General features: G+C 31.3%; 1 protein-coding gene across 1 annotated transcript; it reads left to right on the top strand.

Moving 5' to 3' along the window:
• Positions 1 to 1,157: 1,157 nt before the first annotated feature.
• On the top strand, positions 1,158 to 18,766 carry esrrgb (estrogen-related receptor gamma b). Its single transcript, XM_051137865.1, has 7 exons — positions 1,158 to 1,321; positions 3,391 to 3,770; positions 4,982 to 5,098; positions 5,630 to 5,734; positions 7,236 to 7,418; positions 13,305 to 13,574; positions 15,247 to 18,766. The coding sequence occupies exons 1-7, from the start codon at positions 1,263 to 1,265 to the stop codon at positions 15,489 to 15,491; spliced, it is 1,359 nt and encodes a 452-aa protein (XP_050993822.1). The 5' UTR covers positions 1,158 to 1,262; the 3' UTR covers positions 15,492 to 18,766.
• Positions 18,767 to 21,209: the final 2,443 nt, after the last annotated feature.

Here is a 21,209-nt window from a genome sequence, read left to right as displayed (position 1 = left end):
TCCAGTCACACGATCCTTCAGAAATCATTCTAATATGCTGATTTGCTGTTCAAGAAACATTTTTTATTATTAATATCAATATTTAAAACATTTTAGTACATTTTTCAGGATTCTTTGATAAATAGAAAGATCCAAAGATCAGCATTTATCTGAAATAAAAAGCTTTTGTAACATTATACACTATACTATTCAAAAGCTTGGAGTCAGTATACTTTTTTTTTTGGGAGAAGTTATAGAAAATAATACTTTTATTTAGCAAGGATGCTTTAAATTGATCAAAAGGGATAATAAAGACATTTATAATGTTATAAAAGATTTCTATTTCAGATAAATGCTGTTCTTCTGAACTTTCTATTCATCAAAGAAACCTGAAAAAAAAAATACTCAACTGTTTTTAACATAATAATAATAATAATAAATGTTTTTTGAGCAGCAAATCATAATATTAGAATGATTTCGGACAGATCATATAACTGGAGTAATGATGCTAAAATTAAGCTTTAAAATCAAAGGAATAAATTACATTTTAATATATATTTACATGGAAAATAGTTATTTTAAATAGTAAAACTATTTCAAATTTTTGATAATTTATTATTTGAAATAAACGCAGGCTTGGTGAGCAGAAGAGACTTTTTTAAAATAAATAAATACATAAAAACAATAAAAATCTTACTGTTCAAAAACCTTTGACTGGTAGTGTAAGTCTCATCACTTACCATGGTAGTGCCCTGAAGTACAATGTAAATACCATGTCTACATTTTGCGTAGTGTTTATCAAAGTACCATGGTATTACCAGCTGATCAATGTACTATGTATGTTTTTTTGAAGCTAGTTAGAACATACAACATTTTCTACACTGAGAAAATCGCATTAAAATTTCAGTACTGACCTTAAAATATCGCTTGTACTATAAACCGTTTTAATTTTGTCGTGTTCCTCCTTAGAAAAGATTCATTTAATTCTCAAACTAAATTCTCAAACTCACCTGCGCTAAGCTTATTAATATTCATTAAACTCCACTCCCATTGGTCGAACGTCTGCTGACGTTGGCATTAAGGCGGAAACAACGTGAAACGCGTATTTAATATTCATAAGCAGCCGTGCCGGGGTTTTTAGCGGTTGCGCTGCAGTAGCAGAAACGCAGTGAGGAGAAACAGACGAGTGTTATTACAATAAAACATTACGGACGAAATAAGTGAGAAAATTAGTGTCTTTAACAGGAGTTTCCTCAGGTTATGGTTTCATTTTCAGCTGTCTAATGGATCTAGTGCAGTTTTATCACCCGGAGTCGTTTTCTTTCCCCTCTGAACAGAACAAGTAAGTAACTTTATTGATTTATTAACTCTATATGAGCATAACTGTGTTTTTTTATATCTATATACAAACAATTTTTAGATTTTTTATCATTTGGTTTGCTGGAACTTTGTTATATACGTCTGTATAAAAGATGTAATCATAGTTTCCCCTTTACCATAATTATATACAGGTTCATATAGTAAAAAATAAACAAGAAATGGCTACAATTGTCTTGCTCTGATTAAAAGAGATTAATTTTTATTATGTATTTTGGTGGAAACTATTTTACTTTAAACTATATACTATGTTGAGACACATGTGACTTACAGTAACAGTGAGTAACTCGCTTTATATTTGATTTATTTTAATGATTTATTGTGATAATAAGAGAAAGAAATGGATTTTGGAGAGTAAAACTTCATGTGCATGTGCTCATAAAATATTGTCCAGTTATACTTTGACTACAAAAGATAAAATAGTATGTGTTTTTCCTTAATCAGCAGCTTATTAGTAGTCAAAATATATATTTTAGATGCACATTCCACTTGCAAACTGTCCATCATCAGACTTTATTTTAGTGCATCATGTTAAAAGTTTCCATTTAGAACTAAAATAATAAAATAAGAGGTCCTGTTTAAGTTCCACGATGACTTTTTATTCTTTAGTCATGGTTTCTGGGTTCTTTATGATGTTTATGTACATTTTTGTAGGAAAGCGTCATGCTTTAAGGACCCAGAAACTAATATGTTGGTTGAAAGAACTTAAGTAATACCATCAACTATTGATCAACCTTCATTCAAAGTCCTTAACTCTTTATTTTAGAAGAGTTGAGAAACTATGGTAAAATCATAGATATAATCCTGCTGTATATTTACGTAAGAAATGAGGCAGAGCGCTTTAATAAGCACACGTTTTGGCAGCGTTCGCCGTGCGTCTTACAGCAATAGGATTTTAGATGTGTGATGGAGTCACAGGTAATTCCTCTGGATCCCAGACAAAAACCCTGATGGGCTTTAGGCTCACGTTACTGGCTGCTGTGTGTGTGTGTGAGATGGAGTGATAAAACAGGTGTGTTCAGGTGCTGTGTGTGCTGTAAACATTACATCTGACATAGTGGGAAATATAGTTGTGCTGATAAAAAAGAAAAGCACTAATTTGCTGTTCTGTCAGATTGGAACTCATTTAAGGGATCCGTGCGCTGTGAAACAAATCCTGGTGAATTTATAGTACAATGGTTTGGGATTCATCAAAATGGTCTTTCCATAAACCATGGCTAATGAAAATACAAACATTATAAACATAAACAAGTTGTAGAATGTGCACAGTGTGACCTGCACAAGGACAAAACACCATCAGGGTAATACACGTCATGTTAAAATAATGCTTTTACGGCTATTAGTTTTAATGCTGTTTAAACATTAAACAAAAATACATTACTGCTGGGGTTGGTACATTTTTTAAATGAAGTCTTTTATGCTCACCAAGTATAGTTAAACAGTAATAATTGTGAAATATTTTTACAGTTTTAAATAACTATGATTTATTAGAATATATTGTAAAATGTAATTTATTTTCTGTGATGCAAAGCTGAATTTTCAGCATCATTACTCCAGTCTTCAGTGTCAGATTTCAGATAAATGCTGTTCTTCTGAGCTGAAAAAATTCTCCTCAGCTGTTTTCAACATAGTAATAATAATAATAAATGTTTCATGAGCAGCAAATCATAATATTAGAATGATTTCTGAAGGACCATGTGACTGGAGTAATGATGCTAAAAATTCAGTTTTGAAATCACAGGAATAAAATAAATTTTAAAATATATTCAAATGGAAAACAGCTATTTTAAATAGTAAAAGTATTTTACATTTTTACTGTTTTTGCTGTACTTTGGATCAAATAAATGCAGGCTTGGTGAGCAGAAGAGACTTTAAAAAAACATTAAAAGTCTTACTGTTCAAAAACTTTTGACTGGTAGTGTGTCTGACATTTACAGTGTGTGTAATAGTAATCAAATTTAATGTAATAAAGATAACGCAGTCATGTCTTTGTCCCCATTTCTTAACTCTCATTATTCTCTTTTTTTCCCCAAGTTTTCTGGACATGATGTCAGTCGACAGCCACTGTCCCGCTTACATCAAGACCGAACCGTCGAGCCCGTCCTCCCTGTCGGACAGTCTGACCCAGCACAGTCCCGGGGCATCGTCGGACGCTGGGAGCAGCTACAGTTCAGTAACTAAAGGAAACCAAGCAAGTCTGGACTCTCCCAATTCGTACCCTGCAGTTGAGGCGGATCTCAGGCCTCCCGGCGCCCCCTGCAGGCTCCTGGAGGAAACGCAGGTGAAGAGTGGATATGGGCTGAACTTGGGCCAAAAACGCCTGTGTCTGGTGTGTGGAGACGTTGCGTCCGGTTTCCACTATGGAGTGGCTTCCTGCGAGGCCTGCAAAGCCTTCTTCAAACGTACTATTCAAGGTCAGGACACCAACTGGATATCTGTTTGTCTGTTTTTGTTAATATTTTGAACAAAAAGTATTATTTTTGGTTAAAGTTTTAGAAGTGTTTTAGAGGTGTTTTTGTCATTTTTATTAGTTTTTTCTTTTTTGGTTTTAAATTTTAGTTTTTAGTTTATTCAGTTTTAGTTATGTTAGTACCTTAACACTAAACGAAAACAAGAAATGCTCTGAAGGAAGGTTCATGTGACCCTGAAGACTGGAGTAATGATGTTGAAAATTCAGCTTTGCATCACTGAAATAAATTACAAATTTAAATATATTTAAATATAACAGTGAATATAACAGTTAATTGTAATAGTTGATTTTACTGATTTAACTGTATTTTTACAGTATTTTTTAAATATATTTACTATTTAGTATTACTAAGTTATTTATAACTCTAATAATATTTTACAATATTACTGATTTTATTGTATTTTTTTACAGATTTTATATATTTTTTTAAAATATATTTAAATAGAAAACAGATATTTAAAATTGTAATATTTCACAAAATTGTTTTACTGTATTTTTAAAATATTGTTTAAATAGAAAACTGTTATTTTAAATTGTAATATTATTTCACAATATTACTGATTTTACTGTATTTAAAAATAATTTTAAATTGAAAACAGTTATTTTAAATTGTAATAATATTGCACAATATTACTGATTTTACTGTATTTAAAAATATTTAAAAATAGAAAACAGTTATTTTAAACTGTAATATTTCACAATATTGCTGATTTTACTGTATTTTTAAATATATTTAAATAGAAAACAGTTATTTATAACTGCAATAATATTTTATTTCACAATATTACTGATTTTATTGTATTTTTACTGTATTTTTAAAAATATATTTAAATAGAAAACAGATATTTAAAATTGTAATATTTCACAAAATTGTTTTACTGTATTTTTTAAATATTTTAAAATAGAAAACGGTTATTTTAAATTGTAACAATATTTCACAATATTACTGATTTTACTGTGTTTTTACTGTATTTTAAAATATATATTTAAATAGAGAACAGTTATTTTAAATTGTAATAATATTTCACAATATCACTGATTTTACTGTATTTTTTACAAATGTATTTAAAATGGAAAACAGTTTTGCGTGTTTGGTAAACCGTCTTTGCTAGATGAATATTTTGATGATAATGATGGCCTGTTTGTCTCTGTCAGGTAATATCGAGTACAATTGTTCAGTTAGCAGAGACTGTGAGATCACTAAAAGGAGGAGGAAGTCCTGTCAGGCCTGTCGCTTCACTAAGTGTCTGTCTGTGGGAATGCTGCGGGAAGGTGAGAGGGTGTGTGTGTGGATGAATCTCACAAAAACAGTCACATTTCACCACAATTTTATAATTTTAGGTAATGTGTGAGTGTGTGTGTGTGTGTTTTTGCATTTTATTTTTGCAATGTTCATGACAGGTTTTGTGAGATTCACTAAGTCCAGTGCAATAAATAACATGAATGACACTCAATGCATGTTCTTTTGATTTGTTTTTCTATGAAAGTGTCTGCGATTAAGCCCACATATATCATGGGCTTCTGGAAAATGCAGCTGTACTCAAGTGCTTTCACAAACATAACCGTAAAAATAATAATTATACTCAGATAAAACTACAGCAGTCAGCAAACAGGCAAAGAGTGTTATATTAGTGCAGGTGTGGAGTCGCATTATTGCTGGCCTGATTTTATTTCAGTGCACCTGCTTTTTTAAAAACGCTGCCAAAAATGTATGAAAGACTGTTTCATGCAGCTGTTTCAGTCAAACTTTATATTTCTACATAATGAGCAAGTTGTTTTTCTCATCCCGTGTGTGTGACTCAGGTGTGCGTTTGGACCGGGTGCGAGGAGGACGCCAGAAATATAAGAGAAGAATCGACTCTGATTCCAGCGTGTACTTCAGTGTGCAGCAACCTCACAGAAAACAACGTAAGAAATGCACTGCACCTCAGCATATGTGTACAGGGGGACCACATGTCCTCTTTTTCCCAAACATGTCATGCCAGGGATTTCTAAATGCCTAATATGTCCAGGTTTTGGCTTTGTTTTCCTAGAGAGTGCAGCAGTCGGATTCCAGAAGTAAAAATGGCTTTTTTTTTCACAATAACTTATTAACCTTTAAAAACAGACCTACTATGAGCTCCAAGGTTGTTAATCTATGGTATATGCTCTTGTTGAAGCCATTAGTTTTAAATAGTTGTGTTTAATGGCGGAATCACTGTTTAAAAAAATAATACATGACCCATAATGCTGTAGAGAAATTTCACCAATCAAAGAGTCGCAGTGAGCAAATTGCATGAAATGAGCTTTAAGCTCCACCCACTCCCATTTAGCACCACTAATGAGAGCTTTGAAATAAATTACATTTTAAAATATATTCAAATAAAAAACAGTTATTTTAAAAAGTAAAAGTATTTTTAAATTTTACTGTTTTTGCTGGACTTTGGATAAAATAAATGCAAGCTTGGTGAGCAGAAGAGACTTCTTTAAAAAATATTAAAAATTGTTCAAAAACTTGGTAGTGTATATATATATATATATATATATATATATATATATAGTGCAAAAAAAAACAACATATTGTTATATTAAAATTTTTAATTAAATATATTTATATTTAGTTATATATAATTTATATGAATTATATATATTATCTATTTTATTGTCATATTTTTATTTTATATATGAAGATTTTATTTGCAAAAACAGATAAACTTTTTTTACCATTTTAAAATATTGTGTTTTTTATTATGTTATCATGTTTTTACTGTGTTTTATTGTGTTAGGTAGCTGTATTTATTATTATTATTATTATTACTTAATCAAAATAACCCAGCTGCAGTTTGACTGAGATTACCTGGAATGCACAATGAAAAAACATGATTTTTAAAAATTGTTAAAAATGAACTTATCTGTTTTTGCAAATTAACTCTTCATATGAATTTAATGTCTTTTGCAATTGCTCATGGGATTATAGTTCTTTCCCACATGAATGCCGATAAGCACACACTTGTGTACCTTTGAATTTTTTTTGCTTTAAATAAAAGTTTGTAATATTGTGATTTTCCTCCTAGCTGGTTGGCTTGGTTTGTCGCTTATAGCACTTTTTAAAAAAATCCCTATGGGAAAAATTAATGAAAGAAAAAATACTTATGAAACCAGCGCTGCAGGGATTAATGCACACTATTAATACTTGCTGAAGGTATTGACTGAAAAGGAGTTTGACCAACAGCATGCAGGCATGGTACATAATCAACCATTTGTGGTGTGCGAGAAGGCTGGATCTGCAGAGAACAAAGTAATGCAAATTTGCATATATAATGTATGAGGACTGTAGAGAGCATGTCAACAGGAAAACAAAGCCAAAACCTACACACTGTAGGCAATTTATAACCTATATGTGTTAATATTCTGTGTTTCTTTATATTAGCGTCCTGCAGCGCTCAGGGGGAGAATAAGGTGGTGACCCTGCTGTTGGGGGCGGAGCCAGAGAAGGTGTGTGCCATGCCTGACCCCGCCCTCCCTGACAGCGACATCAAAGCCCTGACGACCCTGTGTGACCTCGCCGACAGAGAGCTTGTGCTGAACATCAGCTGGGCCAAAAACATACCAGGTACTATCAGACTTTAATCACACGTGTGTGTATTATCTACTATTTGTTTTGGATACACAGAGATAAAGTGCTGTTAGTTCGGATGTGTTTCTGTATAACCTAACAACACACACAAACACACACAATATGTGAGACTGGAATGTCAAATGCATTAGATGTTTTCAGAGGAATTTGATTATTAAATGTCTTCCTGTACTCAAGTCATTGATTCCTTTAACAGCTCTAAACACACTTGCACACATTTAAGTGTCTCAGTGAGGATTTTTCATTGACTTTTGTTGCTAAAGCCAATATATTTACTACAGACTAACTGTAATGGTTGCTTTATTTATGAATAATTTTTCTGAGGACGTCCTGTGTCTTCATCCTCACAGGTTTCGTCAGATTTCGCTCACTTTTACAACTATATCTCAGTGCACACACTCGTGCAGAGAACTGGCCAGCACCTGTTTTTGTGTTGATACTGACCTCTGTAGTAATGCTTACAAAACAAACCACAAAACCAGGTGTGTGTGTGTATGTGGATGTGTGGATGTGTGTGTGTGATTCTCTGTAACAAGTGACTGATTATATGACATAGCTTTGTACACTAGATTACAGTATTTGGTAAATAAACACAATTAGTTCACATCTGAACACAGAGAATGTGAGTGAATATTTCACATTTGACATGAAGACATTTTGGAGACCTCCGTTGTTTTTTTAAAAGGTTAATTATGCTGACTACACAAATTATGACATCAAGTGAAAAAAATTATTATTATTAGTATTTTTATTTTATAGTATCTAAACATCCTTAAACTGAGAAATTCAAATTGGTAGATAAAACATTAAAACTTGTTTTCAGAGAATATGTCTTTATACATTCATATGTACAGTATATGTTGTACTAAAAAAAAACATACATAATAATATAAAAATATATTGCATTTTTAAAAAAATTGTGCAAGGACAATTCAACCCTTAAACATAAAAATGTGTAAAATTAAATATGTAAAACTAACAACATTTTGTAAGGTCTATTCTTAAAAGCTGCTATTAAAGTACTGTTTTCCAATTTCTAGGAGCAACATACATATATAATTTTTTCCAGAATTTTATTTTTATATTTATCCATATATTTTTAATTTAATATTATTTTTAAATTAATTTATTTTTTTAAATTAATAGTTTTAATCTATTTGTATATATACTGTATATATAACAAACAAAACACTTTTATTTTTAAAACTTTTTTTTTCTCTTGGTTTTGGTTTAGCTCACTTCTGCGAACTGTGTGTGTGTGTGAAAATAATTATAATTGTTCATATTTTGATATTTAATTAATATTTTTATATTTATATAAAAAAGTATATATTTTTAATATATTTAATTTTTTAAACAAAAGTTTTTAATATAACAAATAAAACAACAATTTTATTTTAAAAACAGATTTAAGCTCACTTGTGCAAACTGTGAACATAGTCTTAATCAATAATTTGATATTTATATTTGTTTATATATTTTAAATGTCATTTTAAAAATATATTTAAAAGTGGTAACACTTTTTTATTTTAAAAATATAGATTTATTTTCTTTGGTTTTGGTTTACCAACTGTGTTTGTTTACAATATATGTTGTACTAAAAATAAATATATATATATATATATTCAATAATTTAATATTTGTTTATGTATGTTTCAATTTAATATTTGTATTACATTTAAAAACAAAACCACACTTTTTTGTTTAAAAAACAGATTTTTTTTTCTTTGGTATTTGTTTTTGTTTAGCTCATTTTTGCAAACTCTGTGTGTGCGTGTGTGTGTGTGTGTGTGGTCTACATAAACACTACATTGTGAGGACTGAATGTCCTCACAATGGTATGAAAAACCTGAAATGTTTGACCTTGTGGGGACATTCTTTTAATTCCTATGAGGAAAACAGCTTTACATGTTTAAAATCATTATGTTTATGGAAAGTCCCTGCAAAACATAAAAACCCTATGTTTGTGTGTGTGTGTTTTACATACACAGGAGCAGTTGTGTGTGTTCATGTCAACAGTGTGTGACAGCAGCATTGTCTTTCCCCTGGCATCTAAAGCAGGACGTACAATGGAGGATGACATTGCTGATTTAAATGGCTGTGGGGTTGTTTTATTTGCGTTGTTTGAGTGTCACGAAGGCCCTTTGATTCCGTTAACACGTTTCAAAGACGTCGATACGACCGCATCTCCCGAGCTCAGCGTGAACGGCGGAGCCGCCTCATTCGGCCCGCGATCGATCAGCGCCGAGATCCAATCAGCTAATGAACGTCACTCAGGAGGAGAGCGAGCGAGAGATACGAGCCATTACGGCCTCTGATAAACATCTGTGATGGGTGAAAATCAAATCAAAGCTGCTCTCCTCCCTCGCCACACCAAACTAATCACTGGCTTTTTAATTAAGTGTGAGAGAACGTGAATGAGAGTGATTCGTCCGTCATTGACACTGTTCTTCAGGGACAAACCTCTGTCACACAAACACACAGACGCTTTCTTTCCTAACAGAGGTCACAGTCCAGCATCAAATTAGCTTTACAATTAGGAGGGTTTTATCTGTCAGATTTAAAGGTCATTTTGTTCATCTGATTAAACAGCTCAGAGGCAGATATTTAGCTGATTAGTTGCATTTATTTTGATATTTGGCTTATTATTGTGAAATATAGATATTTAGGCATTTAATTCGGTTTTTTTTTATTTACTTAGCTGGTTAGTGTTAAAATTATTTGGTTATTTAGCTATTAAGTTACTACACTGACAAGGTGTTTTAGTTATAAAGCTAGTTATGCACTTGTTTAGGTGACTATTTGATTATTTAGTTTGTTTATCAGATTAGTTGTTTTGAAAATTAGTTTGTTTAGATATTTAGATTATTGTTATTTGGTTGATTATTTACTTATAGTTGTTTATGTTTTATGTACTGATTAAATAATTAGTTACTTAAGTCATTAGTTGTTTAGAGTATTTACATATATGATGATTAGTCATTAGTTATTTTTTCTAGTTTATCTTATTCATTGTTTTGGAATTAGTTGTTTGTTTAGATATTTAACTAACTGGTTAATTATTTAACTATTTGGCTGATTATTTACTTTTATAGGTTTTGTACGATTCATTTAGCTGTTTATTGGTTTAATTAGTTAATTAAGTGATTAGTTGTTTTGTTATTTAGCGGATCATTTATTTAAATGCTGATTTGTTTATTTAGTTGTTTAGGAAATAGTTTATTTAGATATGCAGTTGGTTATTTATTTAGTTTGTTTATCTTATTGGTTGTTTAGGAAATTATTAGTTTATTTAGATATTTATCTGATTATTTACTGATAAGTTAGCTGATAAGTACCTAGATGGTTAGCTGTTTTAGTTATCTGATTATTTACCTATTTAAGTCATGATTAGTTTATTTAGTTGTTTAGGCAATTAGTTGTTTAGATATTTTTGTTATGTATTTATCTGATTATTTACTTATTTTGGTGTTTTATTTATTTAGATAATTGGCTGGTTATTTTTAAAATATAGTTATTTAGGGCATTAATTAGATTTTTTTAAGTACTTTGGTTATTTAGCTACTGAGTTACTACAATGACCATTTTTTTTAGTTATATAACTAGTTATGTACTCATTTAGGTGACTGTGGTTATTTAGTTTGTTTATCAGATTAGTTGTTTTGGAAATTAGTTTTTTATTTAGATGTTTGTTATTTAGCTGATTATTTACTTGTAGTTGTTTTGTATTTCTTATCTAGCTGATTAGTAGTTTAGTTAATTAAAGGATTAGTTGTTTGTTTAGTTATTTAGTGGATCATGTACTTATTTAGGTGATTAGCTATTTAGTTTGTCCAATTAGTTGCTTAAACAAATAAACAAATTAGTTGTTTATTTAGATATTTAGGTAAATAGTTATTTACTTAACTATTTTGCTGAATTATATACTTATATAGGTGTTTCGTTATCTCATTTAGCTAGTGGTTCAATTAATTACTTAAGTAATTAGTTGGTTTGTTTACTTCTGCGATTGTTTGTTGTTTGGGGAATTTGTTGTTTATAGTTTATTTAGATAATTATGTAATTACTTATTTATTTAGTTTGGTTATCATAGTAATTGTTTATAAAATTAGTAGTTTATTTAGTTGATTAGTTAGGTGATTATTTACTTATGTTTCGTTATCTTATTTAGCTGATTAGTTTAATTAGTTACATTTAGCATTCAGAAATTAGTTGTTTATTTAGATATTTAGGTGATTGGTTATTTACTTAACTATTTTGCTGATTATATACTTATATAAGTGTTTCCTTATCTCATTTAGCCGATTAGTGGTTTAATTAGTTACTTAAGTGATTAGTTTTGGTAATTAACTGGTTATTTACTTAGGTTACGATTTGTTATTTAGGGAATTAATTGTTCATAGTTTATTTAGATAAATATGTGATTCGTTATTTATTTAGTTTGTTTATCTTCGTAGTTGTTTTAGAAATATTTTTTCATTTAGATATTTAGGTGATCAGTTATTTATTTAACTATTTAGCTGATTATTTACTGACCCCTGATAAAAGGGAGCAAGTGGAAGGAGAGAGAGCTGATTTTTTTATCACATAGTTGTTTTGTTATCTCATTTAGCTGATTATTGGTTTAATTAGTTACTTAAGTGATTAGTTGTTTGTTAATTAGTTGATTATTTACTTATGTGATGATTAGTTGTTTTTTTTAGATAATTGTTTGATTAGTTATTTACTTAGTTTATCTTTAATTGTTTAGGAAATTAGTTTTTTATTTAGATGATTGGTTATTTAACTATGTAGCAGTTAAATAGCTGTTATGTATTACTCATTTAGCAAATTATTGGTGTAATGAATTAATTACATGATTAGTTGTTTTGTTAATTAGCTGATTATTTATTCATATAGGCATTGCATTATCTCATTTAGCGGATTAGTAGTTTAATTAGTTGATTAAGTGATTCATGGTTTTGGTAATTAGCTGGTTATTTACTTATGTGATTATTTGTTGTTTAGGGAATTAGTTTATAGTTTATTTAGATAATTATGTCAGTAGTTAGTTATTTGTTTGTCTTAGCAATTGTTTTAGAAAAAAAAAAAATATATATATAATATTGGTGATTGTTATTTATTTAACTTTTTAGCTGATTATTTACTCGTATAGGTGTTTCAGTATCTAATTTAGCTGATTAGTGGTTTAATTAGTTACTTAAGTGATTAGTTGTTTGTTAATTAGTTATTTACTTATGTGATGGTTTATTGTTTAAGGAATGAGTTGTTTATAGTTTATTTATATAATTATGTGATTAGTTAGTTATTCAGTTTGTTTATAGGTGATTGTTTATTTAACTATTTAGCTGATTATTTACTGACATAGGTGTTCTTTATTACTCATTTATCTGTTTATTGGTTTAATTAGTTAATTTAGTGATTAGTTGTTTTAGTTATCTGATTATTTACTTATCAAGGTCATGATCAGTTTATTTAGTTCTATTTGCAACTAGTTGTTTTAAATTGTTAGATTTATTTGATTGGATATTAATTTCGTTTATCTTAGCTGTTAGATGTTTATTCAGATATTTAGGTAATAGGTTATTTATTTAGCTATTTATTTACTTATTTAGGTGTTCAGCAGTTTAAGTAGTTATTTAGGTGATTGGTTGTTTTAGTTATATATTTTTTTTTTTTTACTGAATATTTACTTTTTAACTATTAATAGTATAATATTTACTAGTTAGGTGGTGATGTGGTTTATTTGTTGGAATTGTTTAGATATGCTTTTATAATGTTATTATGCCACTTATTTAATTAGTTGTTTATTTAGCTGATTAGATATTTTTTAAAGAGACAGTTCTCTGATCACTCCTGCAGGTTTCTCCAGCCTCTGTCTGTCCGATCAGATGAGTCTCCTGCAGAGTGCGTGGATGGAGATCCTCATCCTGCGTGTGGCTTTTTGCTCGCTGCCCTGTGAGGACAGGCTGGTGTTTGCGGATGATTACATCATGGATGCTGAACAGGCCAAATCAGCAGGTCTGCTGGAGCTCCACAAGGCCATATTACAGCTGGTGCGCAGGTACAGGTCCATGAGGCTGGAGAGAGAAGAGTTTGTCACTCTGAAAGCCATCGCTCTCGCCAACTCAGGTAAAGAGACAGACACTTACACAGAACATTTGTGCAAGGAATTGTGAGTTTGTTTCTTCATCTAAACAGATTTGGATATATTTAGCATTACATCATTGCTCAGCATTGGATCTGCTGCAGTGAATGAGTGCCGTCAGAATGAGAGTCCAAATAGCTGATAAAAACATCACAATAATCAACTAGATAAAAAAGTTTGTCAAGACAATCTTTAAGTTGGCTTGAGAAAGCCTTACCAGAAAATTTGAAAAGTTTTAAAAAGTTTTAAGTTTGATGGTTTTCAGTTTGAAATAGTTTGAAGTTTAAAGTAGTTTTAAAAGGTTAAAGTTTGAATGCAGTCTTTCATATAGATAGATAGATAGAAGATAGATAGATAGATAATTAACAGGTTAGTAGTATGATTCTAACATTATTAGCAAGTTGCTAGCATGTTTTTAACATGATTAGCAAGTTAGTAGCATGTTGCTAGTCTGTTTCTAGCATGATTGCCGTGTTACTAGTATGTTGCTAGCATGATAAGCATGTTTGTAGCATGATTATCAAGTTGCTAGCATTGTTGCTAGCATGATTAGCAAGTTGCTACCAGGTTTCTTGCATGATTAACAATTTGTTAACATGTTGCTAGCATGTTTCTAGCATGATTAGCATGTTCCTTGCATGATTAGCAGGTTGCGAGCATGTTTCTAACATTATTAGCAAGTTGCTAACAGGTTTCTTGCATGATTAGCAATTTGTTAGCATGTTGCTAGCATGTTTCTAGCATGATTAGCAGGTTGTTAGCATGTTTCTAACATTATTAGCAAGTTGCTAGCAGGTTTCTTGCGTGATTAGCAATTTGTTAACATGTTGCTAGCATATTTCTAGCATGATTAGCATGTTACTAGCATGATTAGCAGGTTGTTACCATGTTGCTAGCATGTTTCTAGCATGATTATCAAGTTGTTAGCATGTTCCTTGCATGATTAGCATGTTGCTAGCATGTTTCTAGCATGTTTCTAACATTTTTAACAAGTTACTAGCAGGTTTCTTGCGTGATTAGCAATTTGTTAACATGTTTCTAGCATGATTAACATGTTAATAGCATGTTGCTAGCATGATTAGCAAGTTATAGAAGTTATAGAAAAGATATAGCACACTAAGTAAGATCAGTCTGAAGAGCCGGGCTGAGTTTGGTGGTTCTAGCTTGAAAGCTCTAGGAGGAGAAGCGTTCAGAAGTTTGGCTAAGAAGAATAATAATAAAAAGCTTAAGTAGCAGATCAGTAGGTTGGCTTTTTCTAACCAACCTAACAAGTAATCCACACCACTCCAGTACATCAATTAACATGTTATGAAGCATAAACCTGCATATTTATAAGAAACAAAAAAATTTTCACCGGGGGAAACGTTATTATGGATTATGGACACATTTTTTGACCAGAAGCAACGGTTTTAAGTTAAAGAAGTCTTGATGGATTTGTTTCTTACAAACACAGCTTTTCACTTTACAAGACATTCATTTATTGACTGGAGTTGTGTGGATTACTTGTGGATTACTATGATGTTTTTATCAGCTGTTTGTACTCTCATTCTGACGGCACCCATTCACTGCAGAGGATTCTGGTGAGCAAGTGATGTAATGCTGCATTTCTCCAAAGCATTCAGAATTTAAAGAAAATATTTTGATTTCCTCTCTCAGACTCGATGCATATAGAGGACGTGGAGGCCGTTCAGGGTCTGCAGGACTCTCTCCATGAAGCTCTTCTGGATTACGAGTGTGTCCATCACAGGGAAGACCCGCGACGGACGGGGAAACTCATCATGACCCTTCCGCTCCTCCGCCAGACCTCCGCCAAAGCCGTGCGGCACTTCTGCAGCATCAAGCAGGACGGACGCGTCCCCATGCACAAACTCTTCCTGGAACTTCTGGAGGCCAATGTCTGATCCTTGACCCGATTGGACCATCAAACAGAGGTGACACGCCCCTCCTGCACACGATTGGATGAAGGATTATTCACAAATCCATGGGAAACAACAGATGCTTGTCATGACGCATAACAATAATACAGGATATTCTGAGACAAATTTATACGGTTTCATATAGTTGAGGATGATGGATAACTGTTAAAATGAAGTATCAAATACACACTACTGTTCAAAAGTTTGTTTTTTTTAAAGGAAATTAAGCAAGGATGCATTAAATTGATTAAAAGTGGCAGTAAAGACATTTATAATCTACATAAAATGTATATATCAAATAAATGCTTTTTTAAAACTTTCTAGTCATCAAAGAATCCAAAATGCATTATGGTTTCCACAAAAATATTATCAGCACAACTGTTTTCAACATTGATAATAATCCGAAATGTTTCTTGACTAGCAAATCAGCATATCAGAATGATTTCTGAAGGATTGTGTGATGCTGAAAATTCAGCTTTGCATCACAGGAATAAATTTCATTTTACAATTTATTCAAATAGAAAACAGTTATTTCAAATTGTAATAATATTTCACAATATTACTGATTTTACTGTATTTTTGATCAAATAAATGCAGCCTTGGTGAGCAGAAAAGTCTTTTTTTTTTCAAAAACAAATCATACTGAGCCCAAATGTTTAAACGATGGTGTATCATTGAGTGCTGGATGTGAATATTGTTGAATCATTATCTCAAACTTGAAGGCGTTCATTGTTTGCATTTTTATTTAAGTTATTCAAGGTTTATTTTTAAAATATGCTGAAGAACATTTTCAGTTTTCATAAGAGCTTTATCACCGTAGAGCGTCAGCCACATAATAGTAGCCAATAATTGCTCTCCTGACACAGATATGAAGAAAAAAATGTGTTAAACAACATCTACTACAGAATTGAAGGTAAATGAGATGCAGTCTAGACAGAAACATAAAAATGAACAGGACTTAAGTGTGGCAGCATCAAACATTAAAAAGTGATGTACCAAAGCACTTTTATTTAAAGACCTGATTAGCATAATAGATAAAGTACTAATGAAGGATTTTTTGGTTTCCTGATGCTTATAAATAGATCTGCACAGAGCTGCACAACCAAAATGCGGCATTTATTTATTCCTTTATTATGTTTTACCACATGAACCTTTCAGCACACCATATTGGAAGGTTCTTGCTCAGTCAGTGACAGAAAAGAAAAGCCATAGTCATATCTGTTTTCTATGCAAGCCTGTTTCCGTCATTGAATAAAAAAATAAATAGGTAATTGCGACTTTTTATCACACAATTCAGATTTTTTCTCACAATTGCGAGTAATTCAGTCAGAATTGTGAGACATAAACTTACAGTTTTAAGACTTTATTTCTCACAATTGCAAGTTTATCACACAATTCTGAAGAAAACAAGTCAGAATTGCAAGTTCATATCATGCAGTTTTGACTTTATAACTTGCAGTTACGAGTTTATATCTCACAATTCTGAATAAAACGAAGTTTTTGTCTCACAATTCTGCCTTATTTCTCACAATTGTGAGTTTATATAACGCAATTCTGAGGACAAAAGTAGGAACTGTAGGAAATGCAGTTTTGACTTTATTAATCACAACTGCAAGTTTATATCACACAATTCTGAGTAAAAAATTGCGAGTTTTTCTCACAAATCTGCCTTATTTCTCGCAATTGTGAATTTATATAATGCAATTCTGAGAAAAAAGTGCAAAAAATCATGCAGTTTTGACTTCATAACTCGCAATTACGAGTTTATATCACAATTCTAAGTAAAAAGTCAGAATTGCGAGTTTTTGTCTCACAATTCTGCCTTATTACTCACAATTGTGAGTTTATATAATGCAATTCTGAGGAAAAAGTCATTTGTGAGTTTTTATCTCAATTCTGACTTTATTTCTTGCAATTGTGAGTTTGCGAATCATGCATTTCTGAGGAAAAAAGTCAGAATTGCAAGTTTATATCATGCAGTTTTGACTTTATAACTCGCAATTGTGAGTTTATATCACTCAATTCTGAGAAAAAAGTCAGAATTGAGAAATAAAAAGTTGCAATAACAGTTTTTTATTCAGAAAATGAGCTTCCATAGTTTGCAGCCATTCACAAAGATGTGAAAATATCTTAAAGCAATAACTGAATATTTGAACATGTTTGATTTACTGATTTACTGACTCTTTTTTTTATCCTCACAATTCTGACTTTTTTAGAACTGCATAACATTAAATTGCAAAAAAAGTCTGAATTGTCAGATATTTATATATGTGACCCTGGATCACGAAACCAGTCATAAGTAGCACGGGTTTATTTGTAGCAATAGCCAACAATACACTGTATGGGTCAAAATGATCTATTTTTCTTTTTTGCCAAAAATCATTAAGATATTAAGTAAAGATCATGTTCTGTGAAGATATTTTGTAAATTTCCTACCGTAAATATATCAGAACTTAATTTTTAATTAGTAATATGCATTATTAAGAACTTCATAGGTTATTTTCTCAATATTTAGATTTTTTTGCACCCTCAGATTACAGATTTTCAAATAGTTGTATTTCTGGCAAATATTGTCCTATCCTAACAAACCATACATCAATGAAATCTTAATGGAAGCTTATTTTTTCAGCTTTCATATGATGTATAAATTTCAATTTCATAAAATTGACCCTTATGACTGGTTTTGTGGTCCAGGGTCACATATTCTGACTATATATTCTGGCTTTATTTCTCAGAATTGCAACTTTATGTCACATAACTGTGACTTTATATCTCCCAATTCTTTTTGTTTTCCTCTTTTTCTCATAATTGTGAGATAAATTACTTTTTTTTAATTCTTTTTTTCCTGTGGCAGAAACAGACTTTAATAGTCAGGCATTTTAATGATCAGATAATACATTTAATATGTTTACCATAACAAAGGAAACACTAGACACAAGTTTGTTTGTGAGATATAGAGAAATGTCTGTGTAAATATGAATAAGAGAGCAGACTGATCTCTACTGTGTTTGTTAGTCACATCTGACCATTACTTCAGTCTGTGAGGAGCTCTGCCTCTGCATTTCTGTGTGTGTTTTTCACCATTTCTGCTTGTGAAGGTTTGTGGATGTTGTAAAATACTCTTAATTTTGTCTCCTCATTATCTGTTTGATTACATGCAATAACTTTTTTTTAAAATAAATGTCAAAAATGACAAATACGTTCAACAAAAATGCATTAAACACTGGACTTCACTTACATTCTGACGTCTGTATTTTTCATCAGTGATTTAAAGACTTAAGATGTTTTTCAAGCAACTTCTGTTTGGAGAGTAAACACCAGTCAGGATTATATTCACAAAAAACAAACCGATTATTCATGTCTTATGAGCTGCGTCACGTTAATTTGTGTTCAAACACAAAAATGTCTAATTATATGATTTATTTCTGGATTACGGCTGATTGTTTTCTTTTAAAATGAAGTGCATGACAAATATAAATAAACATACAAGCATATTTGACTTCAAACATAGAGATTAGTAAATATTTTCATACCATACCATGAATTAAAACAAGATGAGTTAGACAGTACAAATCTGTTGATTTAATGATGGTGGTTTTGCTAGGGTGTTTTTAGGTGATTGCCAAGGTATTCTGGGTCCGTAGATCATCTTAAGTTCCTCTTTCGATGTATGTCTGTAGGATTTTTTCCCTGAGAAAGAGAGATCATTGTAATGGCTGCTGTAGCTTTATGTCTATGAATAATCAAGCTAATCGATGCAGATAAATTAGCAAGCTGTCAGACGCTCCACCTGCATCATTTCACAGGCCGTCAGGAACCATCAACACATTAGTGTCTCCACACCGAGAGACGCCGCATGAGTCATTAATGAGGCTCGGAGAAAAGCTGCTTACACACGAAGAACCCTGCTAACAGAATGAAAAACTAAATGTGTGTGTGTTTTGAGTTGCAAGACAAATCCTGCTCTGAATTTCTGTGACTATCAGTATCTTTGTAGTTGGGAAGTAGCATGTTTTTAATATTTTCTGAGGAAAAGTTGTGCATGTCTGTCCAAAACTTTTGGTGGACAAAAAAGGGGACTGGTTCGTAATGACAAATATTACACAATATTAAAGTGTTTACATTATTATGACACTTACATTGTAATAATCAACTAGATAAAAAAGTTTGTCAAGACAAACTTTAAGTTGGCTTAAGAAAGCTGGAACAGGAAGTTTTAAAGAGTTTGAAAAGTTTATAAAGTTTAAAAAGTTTAAGAAGTTTTAAAAAGTTTTAAGTTTGATGGTTTTCAGTCTGAAATAGTTTGAATTCTAAAGTAGTTTTAAAAGGTTAAAGTTTGAATGTTTTGAAGGCTGTCAGAGATAGATAGATAGATAGATAGATAGATATAATGTTGTTAGCATGTTATTAAAATGATTAACATGTGACTAGCATGTTGTTATAATGATTAGCAATGTTGTTAGCATGCTTATAGGATTATTAGCAAGTTACTAGCATTTTACTAGCATGGTGCTAACATAATTAGCAAGTTCCTAGCATGTTGTTAGCATGATTAACAAGTTACTAGCATGATTAGAATCAGAATTTTTACTATTTTTATTAGCAAGTTGCTAGCATGTTTCTAGCATGATTAGCAAGTTGCTAGCACATTTCTAGCAAGATTAGCAAGTTAGTAGCATGTTGCTAACATGATTGTAGCATGATTAGCATGTCGTTAGCATGTTATTAGCATGATTAGCAAGTTACTAGCATGTTACTAGCATGATTAGCAAGTTACTAGCATTTTACAAGCATGGTGCTAACATAATTAGCAAGCTACTAGCATGTTGTTAGCATGATTAGCAAGTTACTAGCATGATTAGCAAGTTGGTAGCATGTTTCTAGCATGATCAGCAAGTTGCTAGCGTGATTAGCAAGTTGCTAGCTTGTTTCTAGCATGATCAGCAAGTTGCTAGCATGTTTCTAGCAAGATTAGCAAGTTAGTAGCATGTTGCTAGCATGACTGTAGCATAATTAGCTTGTTATTAGCATGATTAACAAGTTACTAGCATGTTACTAGCATGATTAACAAGTTAGTAGCATGTTTCTAGCATGATTAGCAAGTTACTAGCATGTTACTTGCATGATTATCAATTTACTAATATGTTACTGGCATGATTAGCAAGTTACTAGCATGTTGCTTGCATAATTAGCAAGTTACTAGTATGTTACTAGCATGATTAACAAGTTACTAGCATGTTGCTTGCATAATTAGCAAGTTACTAGTATGTTACTAGCATGATTAGCAAGTTACTAGCATGTTGCTTGCATGATTAGCAATTTACTAATATGTTACTAGCGTGATTAACAAGTTACTAGCATGTTTCTAGCATGATTAGCAAGTTACTAGCATGTTGCTTGCATGATTAGTAATTTACTAATATGTTACTAGCATGATTAGCAAGTTACTAGCATGTTTCTAGCATGATTAGCAAGTTACTAGCATGTTGCTTGCATGATTAGTAATTTACTAATATGTTACTAGCATGATTAGCAAGTTACTAGCATGTTTCTAGCATGATTAGCAAGTTACTAGCATTTTGCTAGCATGATTAGCAAGTTACTAGCATGTTGCTTGCATGATTAGTAATTTACTAATATGTTACTAGCATGATTAGCAAGTTACTAGCATGTTTCTAGCATGATTAGCAAGTTACTAGCATT

The sequence above is a fragment of the Labeo rohita genome, chromosome 20 (assembly GCF_022985175.1).
Source record: "Labeo rohita strain BAU-BD-2019 chromosome 20, IGBB_LRoh.1.0, whole genome shotgun sequence".
Taxonomy (NCBI): Eukaryota; Metazoa; Chordata; class Actinopteri; order Cypriniformes; family Cyprinidae; genus Labeo; species Labeo rohita.
Note: the sequence above shows the minus strand (reverse complement) of the source record. Positions and strands in the feature narration are given on the sequence as shown.